General features: G+C 37.7%; 1 protein-coding gene across 3 annotated transcripts in view; it reads right to left on the reverse strand.

The window, feature by feature from the left end:
* Nucleotides 1-2,321: 2,321 nt before the first annotated feature.
* EPSTI1 (epithelial stromal interaction 1) overlaps nt 2,322-13,342 on the reverse strand; it is a 78,165-nt gene continuing 67,144 nt past the window's right edge. For all 3 annotated transcript variants that reach the window (XM_032496076.1, XM_014551983.2, XM_032496077.1), the window contains 3 exons: nt 11,982-12,055; nt 6,210-6,309; nt 2,322-2,861 (listed from right to left, as the gene is read on the reverse strand). In XM_032496076.1, coding sequence (XP_032351967.1) covers nt 2,853-2,861; nt 6,210-6,309; nt 11,982-12,055 — 183 coding nt within the window. In that variant the 3' untranslated portion in view covers nt 2,322-2,852. The remainder of the gene's footprint in view (nt 2,862-6,209; nt 6,310-11,981; nt 12,056-13,342) is intronic.

A 13,342-nucleotide genomic window follows, 5' to 3' on the forward strand; every position in this document is an offset into this window, starting at 1 on the left:
GGGTTCTGCTTTGCACGTTTTAAAATCTATCAACATAATACCAAGAAAAAAAACACACAGGAAGAAGATTGATAGATCCTCATACACAAGTATTTAAAACTCAATACTAAATTAAGTAATACTAAATTAACAAGTGTTAGCCACTATATATAAAAATCGATTTTAAAAAATTTCTTCTGTATAGCATAAGGAACTATATTCAATGTCTTGTGATAACCTTTAATGAAAAAGAATTTGAAAACAAATATATGTATGCATATGCATGGCTGGGACATTGTGCTGTACACCAGAAATTGACACTTTTTTAAATTGAAGTACAGTCAATTACAATGTAACTGAATGTACTCTAATAAAAAATATAATACTAAATTAAAAGACATAAAATTAGGATATTTGAACATAATATCTTAACAGAGAGAGATCTTTTACAAACTACACACACACACACACACACACACACACACAAAAGAAGATAAAGAATGGCCAGCAGACCTATAGGAAAAAAAATGGGATTGAGTTCTTCAAATGAAACTTTCACTCAGCATATAAGCAAAGATTTTAAAAACCAAGGGCATACTTCAGGTGGTGATAAATATTGATGTCAACTTTTGGGAAAGAAATTTAAATACATATATTAAAACCCCTATAAATGTAGATTCCCTTAAACCACCAGTTCTAATTCAAGGTGTTTGTCCCCATACAATCATTAGATAAGTGTCTATAAGGATTTTTATCACAGAGATTTTGACACAAATCCTAATATAAAAAAATCTGGAAGGATGCATACCAAAATATTATCTGTGATTATCTACAAATAAAACTTTAAAAAAATCACTAGTATTTTTTTCTTTTTTTCTACTTATCTATATGTCTAAAGTTTCTGTAAAAACACCTATTACTTCTGAAGCATTCATTTTCATTCTCTTTTTCAGAAAAATGTATTTTAAAAGCATAGAAAGGGTGATTGGAACTTTGGGATTCCTAATCAGGGTTACCCACAAGTCAAATTTTATTCCAACTGAGAGTGGATTAAATGTGAAAAGCAAAACAGTAGGCTCCTTACCCAGCAACACTTGTTTCTCTTCTGGTTACTTCCACCTACACATAGAATTACTCAAAGAAGATGTTTATAGTCCCATACATTTTCTAGATAACTTTGGCCATGAATCCACAATCACTTAGTTTTAATGAGATCAGATACCTGGATAAAATCTCAGGGCATGAAGGTATGGCAGGCAGTAGAAGAGAAATTGATGCCAACTTTCCTGAGAATCCCCAAAGTAAGAAAGCATCTCCTTCCCCTATATTAATTCCTGGTTACACACTGGAAAACAGCAGCAAGTGAGAACTGCCAAGCCGAGACACAAAAACCAGAACGTGACCGTGGGCTGCGAGGTCGCCAGGCTGGCAGGTGCAGGGCTGAATGGCCGCATGCCACGGCAGTCAAATGCCTGTGACAATCACACATTTACAATCCCTTTGGCAGTATTTCCAACCCAGACTGAGGGATTCTGTCTTCCCCATATTAGGCAATAACAAAGATTTCAATGAACCAAACATTTTATGTTAGTGTCAACAGCACTAACACAGGATCGGCTGGCAGAAAGACAGGGAAGCCGAGAGTGTCTGCATTATTGACTCCAGAGAAACTCGATGAGCACCATCTGTCGTCAGCACCCCCACCCTTTCTATTCCACACCCTTGCCCCACTTCTGAGAGCGCCCCCCAAGTCTTGGCCCAAGAACGTGAAATCCCAATGTTTCCCTAAATTCATATTTGGAAAGTTCATTTCAGCAGAGCAGTTGGGAACAGAAGATCTCTTAATGCTGCAAAGTATTATTAGTTGTCCAGCTGCAAGATTTATCTGCTCTTCCAACCTTCATTCTAAGACCAAACTCAATGCTGCAATGCTTCTCCTGCATAACGTAGGGGGAGGGAGGTGGTGGAAGCCGACAGTCTGGAAAACCACTGTTCTCGAACTTGAGGGTCTATAAACTGGTTCAAGGTCATAAAAGCAAAACAGGAAAGTCTCCTGAATGAGTAATAGGAAATAAGTGGCATAGAGCAAAGACAAGTTTCCAAAATACCCACAAACCACACACGGTATCTACATTTGTATCTAGTTGACTTTTTATGGCTTTTCAGGAAATGAACTGTCCCACTCTGAAAAAGCAGACGAACAGTATTAGGACATAAATCAAGACCAAAACCAAACCCAACAGTGAATATAGTACTACATTTGATCTGTATTGACCGAAAAAGACAATATTAAAATGAGATCACTCAAGAGCTTTCCACTAAAAACAAAAACAAACCACGTATACAGAAGTAGTTTAAAATTTATTTATAAATTTATTTAAAAGAGTATAGAAGACTTTTTTTTTCTCTTGCTCACCTTTATGGCCTGAATTAAGAAAGCAGAATTCAAATCTAGAGATGCCAAAGCTTCTCCAAACCTGATCTGAGAATTGGATGAGAATTAGCTGTTTACAGAGACAAGCAAGTGCTACTCATAGTTTTTTACCAACCTGAAAGCATCAAACGATTCCCTTCTTTTCTATCTTAACAGTATGGCTGTAATTACACTCCCAGTGAGAGGCGAGACCAATTAGAAAACTAACGTAACGTGTCGCTGGCAGCAGAGATGAAGTGGGAGTTCAGCAGGCAGCTCCTGCACACACACAGAAGCAAGGACAGGGAGAAACCAGTCGTCCCCAGCTGCTCAGCCGAGTGGATGGGCAGCTGAAGTCAAGGTGAAAACAGGGAGGGTGAACGAAGCTGCATGAAGTAAAAAGCATCTCATGTGGTTTTTCGAGGTCAGTTGACAAAGGCCAGATGGAAGCAAACATTTCTCACATATTCTGGAAGAAAAAGAAAACAAACATTAGTGCCAGCTACAAAACAATATCCAAAGTTTCTGTTAGCCTAAAATGAACTTCCATAAACTGACTATACGTCAATGAATAAATATATATATATATATACACACAAAAAATTAAAATTAAAAAAATAAAATGAAGTCCCTCCAAAGAACACTCTGACCTCATGACTCTTTTCTTCAATGATTTAAAGGCCAAGTGAAATGATTTAATTTTCAGCTTCCATTGCATTTGATTTACAAAATGGTCTCTGTCAACAGTGCAATGGCTTGTGGAATGACAGCTCGTCAGCTGTGTTCTGAGAGATAGGCTAACATGGGTCACAGCTAATAGTGTGCACAAATATTGTCATCCACCTCCACAGTTACAGCGAGGATGGGACAAACACAGTGTGGAGCAGAGCAATTTAAATGGAAATGTATGGAGTAGAGGTGCACTGTACTATACAGCAGGAAGGTGACCTCTAGGGGGACCTTGAGGGAAGGAGACGGACTACATGAGTCCCCTCCCCCTACCATGTGCAAAGGGTCAAGACATCTCCACTAGGCCTCCCAGGATGCCAAGGTCCACCTGGGATTCAGACTATTGCTGCTCTAACATTCTGGGAAACGAAAATCTCAGGTTGCCTCATAGATCTTGGCAAATCCTTAGGTGTCCCTGAAGACACAGGATTCTGAGTTTCCCTAGCATCTCAAAGGGTCTCACCCACTGGTATCAGAAAAATGATCATCTGAAGTGATCCTTTAAATGTCCCACGCTAGGTGCATTATGAAAAGAAACAAAGGACCCTAGAAAACCAATTTTTTTGAATATAAATGCAATTTTAAGTAATTAAGGAATAAATATGTATTAAGCAATCCAAGAAGAATGTGATTTAAATTAGAAAAAGCTTCAAAAATAAAGATTAGTCTAATTTGTCTATCTAAAACACACTTATCAAAGGCCTACTAGTTAAGTGTCTCATAATGATGTTTCAAAAAAACAAGTTTTTCTTTCTTTGGCTTCCATCACAGTTTGATCAGATTTTCTGCCTTCCTCCTTGCCTTCTCTGTCTTTGGCTTCTTACTGACTCCAGCATTTCCTCCAAGCCCCATCTGTGAGCTCTGCTCTCTTATCCTTTGTGGGAGCTCAATCGTCATCCATCAACATCTAAATACATGACACGTTCTAAATATATCCCGCATACTAACCTCTGACCCACTTGTTCTTTATAAAACACATGCGGGATAAAAGTGTAGTCTGTGGCTTTCCCTTTTGCTTTTCTATGCCGTCCTTTGATGAGCAGATGTTTTACTTTACTGTATATTTATCATTTATGTTTGGTTTATACTTTGGGTTTTACGAAATCCTCCCTCGCTCAATTTTATAAAGAATCTATTTTCTTCTAAAATTTAAAAGGTTCTTCCTTTCCATTTATAAGCTTAAATCCACCTGGAATTGATTTTTTTATGATTTCACGTGGGTACTCAATTGTCCCAACGGTGTTTATTGAAGAGTCTGTTTTCCCAGTGGTGGGCTCTGCCTTTGGTTCTACATCAAATTTCTATAAGTGGTTGGGTCTGCCTGTGTCAGTTCCAAACCACATTAAATGTTTAATTAACTCCCCAATGTATTTCTTTATCTTCAGGAGTAGATTGGCTATATTCTTGATTCTTTGCTGTGATTAGAATTTAACTAAATCAATAGGTTATTTGAGAAGTCATTCTTATCCAGTAACAAGGTAGAATTCCATTTATTTATTCCTTAATGTCTTTCTATAAAATTGTATATATTTTTAGAAAGTAATGTACATCTTTTGTTTTACCTTTTTATTAGTTTTTTTAATTATTCTCAATGTGTAGAGAGAAGGTTAGTTTTTATATACTAATCCTATATCTACCACTATTGTTAGGCCCTTATTTATTCTAATAATTTGAATATAAATCCTATTTATTATTCATATTCAAATTTATAATCCTTTATGTTCATTTACTCTCTTCCATCATCTTCCCTTCAATCCCAGGTATTTTTCTATGAACAGGTACCTTCTAAATTGGGAGAGTTATTAAGTAGAGGAGAAAATGTACAGCCTGTCTCCAAGTCCTGTTCAAAATCTGAGTTTCGATCACATTTCACAACTTATGAATTCTATAAATTAGGATAATGTCTTAAACTCCCAACTAATGCCCTATTTTCCACATGACCCCCACTCACAGATTCTTATGAGTCACTAATAACACAAGATGCAAAGATACCATGTTTTGATTCCTTTCTCTCTCTTGTATGTTGTCCCTACTCTGAGTGACACAGCAATACACATGGGCATACGTTATAAATAAATAGACACCTCCAGTATCCATTCTCCATAAATTTGCCGGCATTCAATTATCTTCAATATATACACGTTTGTGAAATCTATCCATAAATTTTAACTATGAGGTGCCTCCCAAGGAAACATGCATATAAGATTTCTAACAGACTGTCTTCCCCAAAATGATCTTTTGTCCATTATGTATTCATTAAGGGGTGATCTTCTCTAGAGTTTCCAGGTCAGCAAGCACTTGATTATTTTGTTGTATTTTACCAGTTTAAAGATTTCTATCTGTTCCAATTTTTTTTAATAGATACATATACACTTGGGCTTCCCTTAAATTGTAAAACCCACTGTACTTAGTTTTGATTCTGTACACATTGCAAACCCCACAATCCCATACATTCCAAAGCTTTGGTGCTGTTTCCATTAATATATGGTCCACACAAAACACATTACACACATATTACAACAGAGTTGCAAGCTTTTCTTCATAGAAATCTGTAAGGACATTTCATTTTCAGAAAATGCCTTTGCTGTAGGGTATTAAAAAATCATTTTCTAGTGAAAAATTAAATACCGGTCTCTTTGATGTGCTAGTTTCACTGAAAGAATATATTACTAGAGAATGCGTCCTATTTTTACGACCATAGTTCACTGAAAATCTTCCTGAAAAAAAAAATATTCATTTGTTTTTTGCTGTAGGTCTGGGCAAAGAGTAATATTAAAAAAAAAAAAAAAAAAAAAAAAAAAAAAGCCTTGAAGTCCAGGCAATCACGGAGCAAACAAAGGACAGGTGTCATTTTTTATTGTGACTGGCATTGGCTGGAGCTGAAATCAGGACTTCCTCCCTCTCTCAGAAGCTATTGTGGAATTTACAGTAATCACCCTGGCTGACTGCCCCTCACACAGCTGAACAGCCCACCAAAAAAATAACATCTGGGGAGAAGGCCACAGCATATGTTTTAAATTCTCATTGTTTTTATTCTTCAGCTTTGAAAGATTTTTTTTTTTGAGTAAAAAAAATAAATAAAACTCACCCAGCTGTTACGACTATTCATATTCCAACGGCCTCCAAAGCCCTGGAGGCCACCTGCTTGGCCTTCACCTTGACGTTGGTCCAGAAAAGCATGATTTACCCTTTAAAACAATGAAAAATGTGTGTAAGTGGAAAGCTTGCTGCAGGGCGGAGAGAGTTCTGAGACCCTAATGCTCTGTCTGAACGGACTGTGGGGATGGCTGGCCCCGCTCAGGTCAGGAGTCTACAGAAACTTCTTTTCCCATTAACCACGTGATATGCTGTTAACAGTCCTCTGCTGGAGCAGCTGCCAGTCTTGGCTCAGGCCCAAAGGGGGCATAAATCCTTCACTTTAGACTTTCACTCACCCACCTCTACCCGGTCTTCAACAGCCTTGACCACCCCAGCAACCGCACCCCTAAGGGTCATGCCGGCCGTGAACCCCGGAGGTGGAGGAAACATAGAAGCTTTGGGAAGAACTGAAACATGAAAGGAAATCAAAAATAGCTCTGTGGTCACAAGACAGATGCCCCTCCCATCTAGCCTGTGCCCCACTGCCAGTCTCACTAAAGTCAATCCCATAAGCGAAAAGCAGAAGGAGAAGAGGAAGAGAATGTGGGGAGGGGAAACTTCAAAAGAAGGAAGGGGTACATCTTCAATCGTACCTGCAGCAACCAATTTCAGAAATTAAGTTTAATATATAGGAGGTAAAACTACAAAGAAAGGCAAGAAGTGATGATCCCAAGAGTCAGAAGAAGTTACCAGTAGAATGATGGTTATATTCTGTTTCTGGAGCTGGCTACCTGGGTGTCCATGTTATTTTATTTTATTTTTTTTACCTTGAGCACACGTACTTATTTTTCTATTCATAAATATATGCATATAAGTATGTATTCTTTACATAACAGGAATCATATAGGTTTTTTTTACTTTTTTGGGGTTTTTTAATTATTATTTTTTATTGAAGTGTAGTTGATTTACAATGTTAATTTCAGGTGTACAGCAAAGCGATTCAGTTATACATATAATTTTTTTTTTCAGTTTCTTTTCCATTATGGCTCATTACAAGAAATTGAGTATAGTTCCCTGTGCTATACAGTAGGTCCTTGTTGTTTATCTATTTTATATACAGTAATGTGTATCTGTTAATCCCAAATTCCTAATCTATCCCTTCCCCTTCCTTCCCCTGACTGGTAACCACAGTTTGTCTTCTGTCTGTGAGCCTATTTCTGGTTTGTAAATAAAACATGTATCTTTTTTTTTCATATTCCACACATAAACAACATCATATGATATTTGTCTCCCTCTGACTTATTTCACTTAATATGACAACCTCTAGGTCCATCCATGTTGCTGCAAATGGCATTATTTCACTCTTTTTATGGCTGAGTAGTATTCTATTGTATAAACATACCACATCTTCTTTATCCAGTCATCTGTCAATAGACATTTAGGTTGCTTCCATGTCTTGGCTATTGTAAATAGTGCTGCTATGAACATTGGGGTGCATGTGTCTTTTTGAATTACAGTTTTCTCTGGATATTCGCCCAGGAGTGGGATTGCTGGATAATATGGTAAGTCTATTTTTAGTTTTTTAAGGAACCTCCATACTGTTTTCCACAACGGGTGCACCAAACTACTTCCCACCAACAGTGTAGGAGGGTTCCTTTGTCTCCACAATGGGTATCCATGTTCTAATTCATCATTCTAAATATTTGTTTCATGGACTCTTCTGCGTTGTACCTCTTATAATTTTAAAATTTAAAAAAGAAAATTAAAGGCAACACCATGCTCTGAGATGCCCACGTATGGCTGAATGGAGTCAGGAACACGGAGGCTGGAGAAATAGCATTGGAGTAGGTACCTATGATGTCAATGGATTATTGAGGCATGTGGTTGGAGTGGGTGGCTGTAAGCCACCAACTGTGGGAGATTTGGGAATTTTGAGGATAAGGACTGCTGAGTGGCATGGTCAGAGGCTGGAGAGTTTTACATCTCCGGGCTCAGTGTACCAGATAAAATGCCAACTGCACGTTGACTCAGGTTAGTCTCTGGCTTACAGGGTTGCTGTTTTCTCAACGTCAAGCACCATCTGGCAGTGGCTACATCTTAGTCATTAGAAAGCCTTTTTCCCTCTCACCATGGAATCTACCCGGGCGCCGTATTCTGGTCAGCCCGGTTCGCTGCAGAGCTGGAAGTTTGTCACCTTTTCTAGACTTCTTAACATGTAAACTGAGGTATGACACCTGAGCTGGCGACCTGATTATTAAGGAAGAGAGAGCAGACCCTGAGCCCCCTAAAACTACACAACCAAAGGTGTTCTGGACAGTCCATATGTCTGGGGCTGTTTTTATCCAGTCTTTCCATCAGTAACAAAGATGGGATTTCCCTCAACATCCCCCATCCCACTCCACATCCAAACCACTAGAAGTCTTGTTGGCTCCACCCACTAAACACACCCTGCAGTCACCCATTTCTTCCCATTGTCATATTCTATCCAAATCCCTTCCCTCTCCCATCTGGCTTCTGCTTCCACTCCCACCCTCTGTAATCCATTCTCCACGCAACAACTTACTAAACTGTAAGAGGAATCATGCCCTCCTTTTGTTTTAAAACCCTCCCATGACTTCCCATTTGTGTTAGAATAAAATCACTGGCTTACAAAATCCTCTAGTTCCCAGCTTCTGCCTACCTTTCCTACCTCATTTGGTACTTTTCTTTTGTTGAGCATCTATAATCCAATCGTTTGGGACTCAGAAAGTCGAGCTCATTCCCACTTTAGGGCCTTTGGTTTTGTTCCTCTTCTTGATAAGAGGGGGCATCCCACTGCACGTTTCACTCTCCTCTCCCATCTCTGTGTGACTGGCTCTTGTTCTTGGATGTGACCTCTTCACTGAGGAACTCTCACCTCCGATCTCTCCCTGAACATCACCCTGTGATGTGGTCCTCATATGCTGTTAAATTGTTGGCTTCTATTTCTCTCCTCTGGATTGTAATTTCCATGCAGTCAGGGACCTTCTCTGTCTAGTTTACACCTATTCCCAGTACTTACACAAAGCCTTCAGAGTGTGCCCTGATAGAGGTGAATGAATGAATGATCCAGGTTCACGGTCCCCACCTCCGCCTGCTTCTGTGACAGCAGCTGCATCGTGAAACCACCCATGGTGGTGAGTGCAGCTCACTGTCCACTGCCCTCAGTTCACTCAAACACTGAAGACCGACAACTTGTCATGTACACGATGTGATTCACTGTTGAGTATGTTACTAAGAGGACAGCACAGCAGGTCAGCTAGAGATCATGGGGTGGTAAAGAGATTGCCTTTTCAATTTCTAACGAGAATTCAAATAGGTAGGGAAAATGTACCAATTTATACTTTTGTTTACTAGTGTTAGAAAGCTAGAAATGTTACAAACATTTCATTGCTGTTGAACTAGTGCTCTGGATTTTCTTCCAAGGAGTAACTTGGATAAAAACCATTGTTCAAGTTCCAATAAATCAATACAGTTCACTCCAACTTTCAGCTTGCAGCCCAGACTGTTTCAAGTCCTTGACCCCCAGTGCTCTGTCTTTTCCCTCTGGAGTTTCAACATTCTTCTCTTACTCAGAAAGTTACACTGGGTCAGGTTCAGGTACAATCACAATAGAATTCACCAAAACGTTTTTGGGGAATCCACAATCTTCCTATTAGAAAACTCAGGGTTGCATTTTCTGCTCTGTGAACTTCCAAACGGTAGAAAATGCATTGTCTCTTTGATTCCAATAAAATTATGTCCCTGGAGAAAACCTAACTTACGTCCTCAACACTCATACTATGTTTGTGTTGTTGCCCTCAGCAGGAATGGACACAGCTTTTCTTTTCATTAAAAGACTATCGGAGGGTGGGAAGGGATAGACTGGGATTTCAAAATTGTAGAATAGACTACACTGTATAGCACAGGGAAATATACACCAAATGTTATGGTAACTCACAGAGAAAAAAATGTGACAATGAGTGTGTATATGTCCATGTATGACTGAAAAATTGTGCTGAACACTGGAATTTGACACAACATTGTAAAATGATTATAAATCAATAAAAAACGTTAAAAAAAAAAGACTTGAATATTTTCATATAAGAAGATGAAAAAGCTCACTATAAACTCCAAAGGACAATACAAACAGAAGCTTCTTTCAAAAATTGATGGAGAGCGTACACAATGTTTCAAGGCTTGATTAGTTGTTTCAAAATTGACTACTGAGTTTATTATCCAAAGAGATTTCCTCTTGGATTAAATTTGGATTTACATTTTACTAAACCCAATAGAAAGAACATAAGGTATAGGACATAAACAGCCACCAATATTTAGGTAATCAGCAATAAGGAAATAGAGAAGGAAGGTCAAGGTTTCTATAATTAAAATGTAATCTTTTCCACCTCTAATCAAATAATGCATTTTTATTGGGTGCCCATTGAAGATAATTTCTTAGCAAAGAGGCCTATTAATGTGACATATCACTGTCTTTAAAAATGCTTAAAACTTTATAATCCAATTAATCCTCAGAAATCCAGAGAAGTAACTGGCTACTATTAACCAGCGTTATAGAAATACATATAAGGTTTTTAATAGAAGGGCTTTTAAAGAGAAAATGAGAAAAAAATAAAAGACTAAATGGATTTCCAACCTACTCTATAAAAAAAAATAGGTAACAGTTACAGTTCCCCCTTACCCAACAAAATAGCCGTACCAGTGTATCGGAGTTCCAATGTTTTCTTATAATCAGAGAAGAACACATAAATTCACACTGGATATTTTTAAACTATTCTGACTGGATTATGGAAGCAGTATAATCCAGTCAAAAGAACATAAGTACCCATCCACAGTTGGCAACTGCATCAGAATCAGAAGCTTCCCTGAACCCTTTTTAAAGTCTCATTCACAAAATGAAACCACCACCATTTAAAAATACACATCAGTGATAGTGGGAAGGGTAAACATAAATGAAACCACTCAGTTGCAAAAGGATTTGCGCCTTTAAATCATGAAAGTCTTCACATTAAATTCTTCTCCTGAGACAATCACTGCAATAAACTCAAACAGCCCACAGTCTCCCCAGGAAAAAATTAAAATAATGATAGACATGGTGATTATTAGCATTGGCTCAACATCAACATGGCATTCTGGGTACCCTTAATGCCTGATGTTAGAAAGACGATTGAGACTATTTATGCTATTAAAAATTACTTACTGGATCTATTTTAAGATCTTTCCTAATACCTTAGTCAACATAAAACAACTTCAATGGTGGTTCTTCTCTGAGCTTTTATATTCAAGTATGAGTATCTTACTGTTTATACTAGTTCAATTATTCTAAAATAGTTTACAAATAGTAAAGCATCATCCCAAAGGATTAATATCCTTTGTCCCATGGGAGGCAAATTACGTATAATCTAAATAAACACACAGCTTGAGAGCTGATTCCACTTTCTAGTGTGAATTTATGCCAATTCAGAAAAATGGGGTATTGTGTATGTATGTACGTGTGTGTGTGCGCGTGTGTGTAGTAGCTGGCATCCTCACACAACACCTCAGTAATATAAAGATTAAAAAAGTAAAGAGGTATACCTGAATCACTTTGCTATACACCTGAAACCAACATTGTAAATCAACTACACTTCAAATAAATTTTTTTTAAAAAGATGATATAGATTCTAAAACCACACTCAATATTACAACAGGGTTTTCCTAAAACATTTCAAAAACTTTATAAGTAATTGTTTTAACCAAGGATGCTTATTTTATTAGCCATTACTACCTCCTGTGTTCAGCCTGGTGGGTTTTGGTTCTTCCTTCCTCCTGTTGCTGTCGTTTAAATTCCAGTAATTCACTCTAGGAGCAATAAAAGTTTTAAAATATGATTTTCAGTTAACATAGTTGTACAGAAGACACCTAAATCAATTATATATTTAACCTTAGCTGGTGCAATATTTCATTTTTGAAACTTTTACATAAGTACCATTTCCGTGTGAAATTATTTTCTTATATAACAAGGTGTAGGAGAAATAATTGTCCCTTAGTCAAAGAATAACCCTGCGAGTGTAAAATTGTGAGATTAAAAAGCCAATGTGCGTGTCTAAGATATTAGACCATTAGGTACAACATACAGAGGGGAAAACACAATGTGGGCCAAACTCACCTGAGTCTTACAAGCAAAAACAAATCAAATTAGTTCCTTATGGAATGTCGCACAATGCTACTTCTTGGTAATTTCTCTAGCATCTCTATCCCAACAAATTTGGAGCTACTTACAAAGAAATATTGGACTCGATTCTGAAGTGCAATTCCATTAGAACAACGTTTTCCATCCTGGAGAATAATCACTCACCTATCACTGAGTACTTACTTCAAATACTAGCGAACTTTGGACTCCCTGAAGGGGTATTTCCTTCAAAGAGGAAGTCGTGTTACCACAACTAAATCTCTAGCTTCTGACATGCTGATTATCTTCTTGGAAGAGGCAACTTAACTTCCACACTCAGTTACTATGTTGACAGTATTAAACCAAATAACTCGGCGCCAGAGAATCTCTGACACACCCCTGCCTGCCCCTCGAGGCAGACCAAGTTATAACCTCCTGTCAAAGACAGAAAAAAGCAGAGGGAAGTTATCAGGCCCGTGTCATAGTCAGTGCCTGAGTCAGAACGATTTTTCTGGCAGAGAAAATACTGTCACATCTTGATAAACACATACCAACACAAGTATTGTTTTAGCCATCAAACTTCCTTGATGAAAAGTATAAAATAAATTCGAAGTTCAGACTGACATTTTATTCTTTTAATTTTATTCGCAGGCCTTCCAACATCCTATAGTCTCCAGAATAAAAAGACTGGTTTCCTATAATGTGATATTCCAAATGCCCATTAATCCCTAAGGCACATTATTTAATTCTAATTTCTACCTAGCGCCAATGACAAGGGGAAAATTAGAGAGTTTTCTGAATAATTGAATAATATTCATTCAACCATTTCTCAACTATTTATTAAACACCAAGGTGTCGAGCTTTGTACCAGAAGGTCACTTTTCCACAATGGCATAAAGTCTTTCATTTTAATTTTTGTCACTATAGTAATATGCACATAGCTTCAAAAGTCTACCAAACAATAGTACTGCTTTTAC

Source organism: Camelus ferus, chromosome 14 (genome assembly GCF_009834535.1).
Source record: "Camelus ferus isolate YT-003-E chromosome 14, BCGSAC_Cfer_1.0, whole genome shotgun sequence".
Lineage (NCBI taxonomy): Eukaryota > Metazoa > Chordata > Mammalia > Artiodactyla > Camelidae > Camelus > Camelus ferus.